The sequence below is a fragment of the Vigna unguiculata genome, chromosome 3 (genome assembly GCF_004118075.2).
Source record: "Vigna unguiculata cultivar IT97K-499-35 chromosome 3, ASM411807v1, whole genome shotgun sequence".
Classification (NCBI taxonomy): Eukaryota; Viridiplantae; Streptophyta; class Magnoliopsida; order Fabales; family Fabaceae; genus Vigna; species Vigna unguiculata.
Genome location: NC_040281.1, coordinates 23,431,819 through 23,440,497, shown reverse-complemented (window position 1 = coordinate 23,440,497; position 8,679 = coordinate 23,431,819). Strand labels below are relative to the sequence as shown.

Sequence of the window (8,679 nt, the reverse complement as noted above, 5' to 3'; positions counted from 1 at the left end):
GTTTGTATAATTTTGTGTTTTGTTTAATGTTGCATCTTTAAGTCTTGTATCATTTGATCTTACAGTGCCTAATATTGTAAATTGATATTGCACAATTTAGTGTTTTGTAGCATATAATATTTGCATCATCTAATGATGTATCATTTGATGTTGCATTGTCTAATGTCGTGTTGTTTCATGTCGCATAATTTCATGTTATATTATCTAATGTTACGGTACTGAATGTTTGTATTATCTAATGTTATATTGTATGGTGTTACATCGTCTAACATTGCGTGATTTGATGTATCGTCTAAAGTTGTATATATTTCATCTGTATAAGAAAATTTTGGAGTATACATAATCTAAAAGTTTATTCAAATCATTTAAGATTAATTTAAATTTCACCTTTCTTAAAATATTAAAATATATTATTTTAAATGGTTTAAATATTAATTTTTTATTAAATTATACTTTTAGTATCCATTTTCGTAACAAAATTTGAATTTGGTCCCTTAATTAATTTTTATCTCAATCTGGTCCCTATTTTGGAAAATTTAACTCAATAAAGTCCTTTCCGTTAGTGGTGGAGTAACGGTGTTAAATGGGGTGTCACGTGTCAGCTTCTGGATTTTTTGAATTATTTTTTTTTGAATTATTTTTTTTATTTTTTTTAAATTTTTAAAAAAATTAAAATTTTGCCACGTGTCAAGCTGACATCGTGTCACGTGGCAGTGACAGTGCCACGTGTCACTATTTGGGATGTGTCATTTTCTCATTCTCAATTTGGTCCCTGTATTTTATCTTTTGTCTCAATTTAATCCCAATTTTTGTAAAAATTATGCAATTTCGTCCCCCTCCAAATTGAAACAAAAATTATAAAATGTTATACAAATATTTTATTAAATTTGATTTTTTTTATTCAAATTGATATTTTTATTATATATTTTCAATAAAACCAAGTTTCTTTAAATTTGTTTCACATTAAATTTTACTTAAAATTGTTTTCAAATTTTAAATTTATTTGTTTTTTATTGTTACATAAACTAGTTTATTTTTCTTAAATTATATAATTGTTATTTTTATACTAACTAAAATATTTGTATAGAAATTATTGAATTTTACACATTTTAAAAATATGCAATTATTTAAAATATAAATTCAAATAAAAAAGTATAATGTAATAAAATATCAATATAATTTATGAATTTTTTTATTAACATTATTTTCTATTAACAACTTTAAAACAATTTTAAATAAAGTTTAACGTAAAATATAAATTAAAATAAACTTAATCTTGTTAAAAATATTTACTTGAAATATCAATTTTGATAGAAATATTTGTGCATATTTATATAGAAATTAAATTTGGTTTAAATTTGGAGAGGGACAAAATTGCACAATTTTTACAAAAATTGGGACTAAATTGAGAAAAAAAATAAAATACAGGGACCAAATTGAGAATGAGAAAATGACAACTCCCAAATAGTGACACGTGGCACGATGTCCGCTTGACACGTGGCAAAATTTTAATTTTTTAAAAAATTTTAAAAAAATTAATAAAAAATTCAAAAAATTCAAAAAAAAATTCAAAAAATTCAAAAAATCCAGAAGCTGACACGTGGCACCCCATTTAACACCGTTACTCCACCACTAACGGAAAGGACTTGATTGGGTCAAATTTCCCAAAATAGGGACCAGATTGAGATAAAAAATAATTGAGGGACAAAATTCAAATTTTGTTACGAAAATGGGGACTAAAAGTATAATTTAACCTAATTTTTTTAGTGGTAGTAAAACTAATATTCTCTTAATTTTCTTTTATATATTGTAATTGATAGTTTAATTTTTAATTACTTATTCTTTTTCAATGAGTATATTCTCTAATTCTCCAAAGCAAGAGGAAAATATGAAAGACCAATACTCAATAAAATTATTTTTAAAAATAAAAAGAGATTTATAGGGAATATAATGAGATGACGATATCATGAGGGCATGTGATGATATCGCTTTTAAGATAAGTCATAACCTAGTAAGTTGAAGAACAAAAATGATAATGATTCGTTGAGAGAAATTCTAATAATCAAGCAAGAGTGGTGAGAATATCATATGATTAACCTTCTATTTTTTATGGCAATCATACTTCGAGTCTAAGTTTTATAATAGGTAAAAATGAGAAAGTTAAACAACATATATAATAAAAGATCTACAAATTTATTGTCTTAAGAAATTAGGTTGAAAGTGATATCAATTTTGGTTGAGCTCAAGTCTTTTTTTATGTTGTGTTTTCTAGTGAATCTCCGACTTTTTTTGTAAAGTAGGTTTGTTTTGAACTCGTAATTGTAAAATAGGATCAATGGATTTTTTTTTTTGCAGAATAGGGTGAAGTTGTTGGGACTAATAACGCCATTCAAGCTGAAATTGTCATGAGTGTGGTCGATTTCCTTTTTTATGTAAAAGTGAAGTCAAGACTCCTACCGATTTTTGTTTAACAAAAAAGTGAAGTCATTATGTATGTTGACGACTTCAGTTTATATATATATATATATATATATATATATATATATATATATATATATATATATATATATATATATATATATATATATATTATTAAATAATTTTTTTAAGCCTTTCAATTATGTATTATTTTTTGTTAAATAATTTTTTTAAGTGTTTCAATTATGTATTTTTTTTAATTGTAGAGATTAAATATTTTTTTCATTTTAGTTGATTGGTAGAGTAAATTGACATAAATAATTGATAAAATTTAATAAATTAAATTGTAGATATAGTCTATTAGAATTAATGATATTTTTCATTAAACTAGAAATATTAAGATCATTACATTAAACAATAACAAAATTAAATAATAAAATACAACAAAAAATTAGATAAAACAAAAACTACGATAGAGATAATTTTCCCTACGATGGCCTTCATTTTTAAAATATAAACAACTAAAATTAAAAAAACAAAAAAGGTATTTAATCTCTTCGCTTACAAAAATTATTTAATAAACAAAAATACATAACCGATGTCGTCCAAATAGTTACATCTAAAACCTACTACAAAAACAATTACTTTCCTTTATAATCAAAATAGTTCCATAAATGTTAAATTTAAAAGCTTCAAAATAAAAAGTTACTATCATTTATTAAAAGAGTTACCAACCCGACCAAAAGCTATATTAAATCGGACTTGCTTAAAAATTTGAACTCATTTTAATATTTATAATCATAATAAATAAATAAATATGATAGTTAAGTTAAAATTGATTAAATATTTGTCATTAATAAAAAATAACCAACCGAAAATAAAAATATCATTTTGAAGGATAAAAGTTGAACACACTAATTTGAAGAAGAAAAATACTAGCACTACTTTAGTGGTGGTTTAAAGAAGGATGAGAGTAGTTGCGGTTTGTTTCATAAAATTCGTCAACGAAGCATCGAGAGCATTGAGGCAACACTGTTACCTTTTTGGAACCCACCCACGCCTGCACTACTACTATTTTCTTTTTGTTTCTCCTTTTCTCTTCTCTCTCTCAAAAATGGTGAACGACTTCATTGTTTGCATTGATCGAATAATAGCCTCCACGGCCTGTTTTGGATCACTGGATGCAAGAAACTGTGATCATGGAGTTCATCCTATGATACCCGTTTCTGACAATGCTGGAGAAGGGAGTTCCTCTTCTCCAAACATGTATGATGAAGATGATGTTGTTGTTGTTGTTGAGTGCAGAATATGCCAGGAAGAAGATCAAGTCCAAGCCATGGAGGCACCTTGTTCTTGTAATGGCACTCTCAAGGTGGGTTTGTCATCAACTTCCTCTCTCTTACTTTCCTCAAACCCAGTACCCAAAATAACCAACTACCTCTAAATGTTGGAAAGAATGTAACTTGATCATTAAAACACCAAGTGGTTGATGGGGTTGTCATGTTTCTTAAAAGATGGAAGCTTTAGTTTTAGTGGGCAACTTGGTAGTACCCTTCTGTTCTGTCTCTGTATAGATATCCTGTGTTTACTTGTCACACTACTCCCTTTGGGAAGCATGTGTTTGCAGTGTCTTCACTTGTCTCAATGAAATGGCTTCTCGAATTAGTTCAAGTGTTTCTATGGAAAGCATTTCTGTCTTGTGTGATCCGTGTACGTTATATTTCTGTGTTTGTTGTTGTTGAAAAGCATTTCAGTTATTCACATTCATGGTATGTTGCTTTATCTCACGAATCCTTACTTTAGTCGACTTTTGTTGCATTTGTACAAGATGAAGAGCCTTAGTTTTTACTGGGTTGGAGCTGTGTGATGTTTTGGGAATCCTTTTGGATGCTAATGTCTTGGTTTTGAGTTTTGACTTCAAGTTGCATTATAAACATTTTAGCTCACCATTTTGTGGCGCGCAGTTTGCTCATAGGAATTGTATCCAGAGATGGTGCAATAAGAAAGGAAATACAATATGTGAAATCTGTAATCAGGTTGGGGCTTTTCCCATCTCATTCGTGGTATTTTTTCCTCTTGAGTTGCCTAAATTTAAAATTGGAAACTATGAGTTCTCTTTCACACTTTTTAGGAGTTTTCACCAAATTATTCTCCTCCACCAGTCAGAAGCAATGCAATTATGGCAATTGATATAAGGTAATTCTGAACATGTATCTGACTAACTGATTTTTATATGGCTTTTTTATAATTTCCATCTTCTGAAAGGTTTTGCTCAAGGCCTGAGAGTTGTGTGTCAACTTCTGCACCTTCCCCTTGGATCTTGTAGAACCATATCCCTGCATTTTGAAATGTTTAGAATCAATTTGCTGCTTTGAATTCTCAAGAGGTGATAAGTGAATAAGTTGGTTTAACCATTAGGTATTGTCCATTGCAAGGCTAACAAGATTACCTCATTATGGTTCTAATTCAAATTTCAATTCAATCATTCAGACAACCCCAATTTGAGTATTTTTTACATAACCAAGTTATTGATCATAGAGAGTTGTATTGGCTTTTCATTTGAGACATTTTAACAATTAACTGGATCTCATCCATGTCACTGAGATGTTTGTTGTATTGTGTCTACTTTCGGTTTCCAAACTGTTTCAGTATTGTGGTTGGGTGTAACTCAATCTCAACCACGATACCAGATTCATGAGTAATGTTATTAACACATCACACGCATGATGGACATTCTTCTTGAAGCTAATTTACAAGACTTTCCATGTTCTGGCATTATCAACAAATGTTGGCCCTCTCCAATTATCTATCTACCCTCTAGGCCCTGTGTCCTTGTTTTTCTGAAAAATAGGAAGTAATTGGTAGAAGTTATTGCCACTATTCCAAATGGTGGGGTCTGTCTCGCTCTTTTCCTTCCAAAATTCAATAGCTACTACTAGTTAAAGATGCATGATGCTTTTGCCGATTTATTTATATCCCTCTGGCTCTCACCTTTCTTTCAATGCTTCTTCTAATATCTATGATTGATTTTGCCTCAAGTAAGATTTATACAGTTCCATATACAGGCAAGAATGGGGGCATAATGCTGATCTGCATGTGGCTATAGCTTCAGCTGAGCACCAGTTCCTGCAAACTGAGTATGAAGATTACGCCATGTCACAAACCAGTAGCATTGCTTGCCTACGATCTGCCACTTTCTTGGTAAGGAAACATATATAATGTTAAGGTGTGTATTGTTTCATCCTTTCTAAGAGATGATAATAATATATTATGCAGTTGCTGATAATTTTGCTTGTACGCCAAGCTTTAATGGTCACAAAGAACTCCACAACTGGACAAGATGCTTCAATAATCTTTAATGTAAGTAGCATGTTCTGATAACTTTTCTTGGCAAATACACATGTGCTTAATTTGATACCTCTTATTAGGAGGTTCTATATTAGGAATAATAGAAGTGAAATTGAGGACTTGAACTTTAGGGCTATTGGTAGAGAAAAGTAACAACCATTAGTAACAATAAGTAACTAGTACGAGTTATTGTGGATATATGGTGCTTATGAGACAGATAAGAGAAAAGTGGTCATTTTTAGGATTTGGGTAAAGGAGGGAGAGCAGCAAGTCTTTCAGACTCAACATATATTCTTCAGCTCTGATTCCATACCACACTGGTATTGAAGCAAAAGTGGATTTTCTGCTATAAAGAGTGATTTTTGTCATTCTATTTCTGATCTAGTTCTATCAGTGATGTAGCATGCATAAGCTTTGGGATGTAAGCACACGCTCACTTGAGAAAATATACACATTTTATGGAACTAGGTAATAATCTCAAAATGGCATAAACTAGTGCAAGTATCTATTTGTTGAAATTCCTTCATGCCAACTTATTGGGGATGAAGTTTATATTTGTGCATACAACTTCTTAATAATCAGTTCAGTTATAAATCAGCTATTATCATTTGAGTTTGATTGATCAAATGAAATATACTTTTGGTAACTGAAACTGAAGAACTGAATGCTTTCCAATCAATTAGCTAAGTGACTGATTAGCTCTTTGATTCTTACCACTTGGTATCTGAATTTTGTGTATTTTAGAAGTTTCTGTTAGGTTATTGATAAGTACCCAAGCACTTGGAAAATCTAACCTCAAAAGCTACTAATTAAGGTGAGAAAACTAAACACTTAAATACTCTATTGAGCATCTCATATTACTTGATGTAAGACTTAGGCACCTCATAATACCAAAGTCCTTATCAGTTATGTGTGCTCAAACATGGCAATGACAATAAGGTAGGCTAGCACATTGGTTGAAAAGTCATTTGGTGGTGTCAGCACAGGAAGGTTGCAAATTAAAAAGAAAAACTTTTTCCAGATTTTCCACTGCCGCCTACTATTGTTATGCACCACCACATTTTGTTGGTTCACATGATCAAAATTCAGGTCTAGAAACATAATGTGCCGACTCTGGACTTAAATGATAAAATCAGTTTTTCTCTCATATCATCTGTTCTTTCTAGATTTTCTGCTAAATTGGAATGTTTGATGGCAGCTTGAGATGTCACTTCTTCAATTTGCTGGTGTTCTTTTGCCATGCTATGCAATGGCACGATCCTGGTATGCAATACAAAACCGAAGAAGACAGGTATAGCTTCAGCTGATGCTATTGGAGCATAATTAATTGTGTGTTTCTACTAAGAATAATTCTCATTTTATGATTGGGAGAATTATATATTTAGGCCACACAATTTTATGCTGTTAGCCAATTTAGTGGCCACAGTACCATATAGCCTTATTTAAGAAAATCAAAGTTATAATTTATGTAAGTTACTCATTTAAAAAAAAATTGAATAATTTACTAACATAAACTCTTTTATTAAAGGTATTTTAGTAAGTTATTCCCTTTAGGTATATTTTTAAAGATGATCAAAGTTATAATTTTAATACCCTGCAGAAAAAAAAGACAGTGTGTTAGCAAATTCCATAAAAAATTGAAGTTTTGGTTCATTTCTTCATATAAGTTGTATCTTTTACAGGTTTAAGTCATGTAACAGACGATGCTAACTTCACTGGGTGTCACAAAAATTGAGCAATTATAAGAAGAGACAGCATGGTTTTGCTGTTGTATATAGTGAAGCGATGTTTCAGAGAAATTTTCTGCTCCTATTTCCTCCTATGGAAAAGGTAAGGAAAGTAGCAGAATATCTCAAATGTGGTGCAGTACTACACAAACGTGAATATTAAGCATTTAGGTAGGTCCTATATGTTGACAGCAGCAATGTCAATGTGCAATAGTATCAATTTTTTTCAGCCCTTGATATTTTGGCACATCAAACTCATGCACCAATTTACTGTTTCTCATCATGGATTTGTACACTAGCTTATTTGTAGCTGATAGCAATATTTATAATTTATAGTTTTTGCTTGGTGTAATAATAAGCTTTCTGTATACTGAAACTATCAAGTTTCAATTGATAATCTGTTAACATTATAAAAATGTCTAAAGTTACTGCTCTGCACTTTTTGATAACGAGATTTTGATTTAAATTCTCTCTTAAAATTAAACTGACCCTGAAAATTTAATGCAGTGTTTTTTTTTTATTTATTTATCTTGGAAATGGTTTGTTACTTTTTTCTTATCGGAATCAAATAAAGACAAGTTGTTGGTCTGAATGTTACTAGACTCAGTTTTCTTCACCAAGATCTCTGGTTCAAGTTTTGCTGATAAAAATATTGTGATCAAGAGAGAAGAAACTCATAATATGACACTTTTGGATCATGACAAATGTTTACTTAATAGATATTCTGTTGTGATGAGTAAATTGCACGATTCATAGAACTCATAATTGGGTCTTACATGGTGACATATATACTTTACTTTTCATTTGGTGGTCGGTTGGTGATGTGTTTTTTGCTTGGCGAAGGAAACAGAAGATCAGGAAAATGCGATCAGAATCTAGTTGTTTTTCCTATCTTTATCCTATCTTTGATATCATTTGACTAAGATCAAGTGGTTTAAAAAATAAATGGTTAAATATGTCTTTGATTCCTTAACTTTTACTGAAAATTAGAATTAGTCCTTCTTTGAAACTTTGATCTAATTTATTTCTCCAACTTTAGATCTACGTGGATTTAGTTCTTTTAATCACATTTTGTTAAGTTTATTTGGCATTTCAAACGTGTTTTATGATGATTGTTTAGATAATGTTGAAGTGAAAATGTGTTAAATTGTGTAAACAACTCAAATGATAGCATGAAATACGTTTG

At 30.1% G+C, this 8,679-nt stretch overlaps 1 protein-coding gene across 3 annotated transcripts; it reads left to right on the top strand.

The window, feature by feature from the left end:
• Positions 1-3,384: 3,384 nt before the first annotated feature.
• Positions 3,385-7,921, top strand: LOC114176529. Of its 3 annotated transcripts, none has more exons than XM_028061600.1 (7): positions 3,388-3,790; positions 4,383-4,454; positions 4,550-4,614; positions 5,484-5,619; positions 5,695-5,778; positions 6,965-7,057; positions 7,449-7,921. In XM_028061600.1, the coding sequence occupies exons 1-7, from the start codon at positions 3,533-3,535 to the stop codon at positions 7,452-7,454; spliced, it is 714 nt and encodes a 237-aa protein (XP_027917401.1). In that variant the 5' UTR covers positions 3,388-3,532; the 3' UTR covers positions 7,455-7,921. The 3 variants fall into 3 exon arrangements, 2 of the variants coding, with proteins under 2 accessions (XP_027917401.1, XP_027917400.1); XM_028061599.1 differs by having other exon boundaries at positions 5,472-5,619; XR_003603017.1 differs by lacking the exon at positions 7,449-7,921 and having other exon boundaries at positions 3,385-3,790; positions 5,472-5,619; positions 5,723-5,778.
• Positions 7,922-8,679: the final 758 nt, after the last annotated feature.

Coding starts and splice junctions, on each gene's coding strand:
- LOC114176529 (XM_028061599.1), top strand. CDS start 3,533: ATGGTGAACGACTTCATTGTTTGCATTGATCGAATAATAGCCTCCACG. Junction 4,615..5,471: donor ATTATGGCAATTGATATAAG/GTAATTCTGAAC, acceptor AGATTTATACAG/TTCCATATACAGGCAAGAAT. Junction 5,779..6,964: donor ATGCTTCAATAATCTTTAAT/GTAAGTAGCATG, acceptor GTTTGATGGCAG/CTTGAGATGTCACTTCTTCA.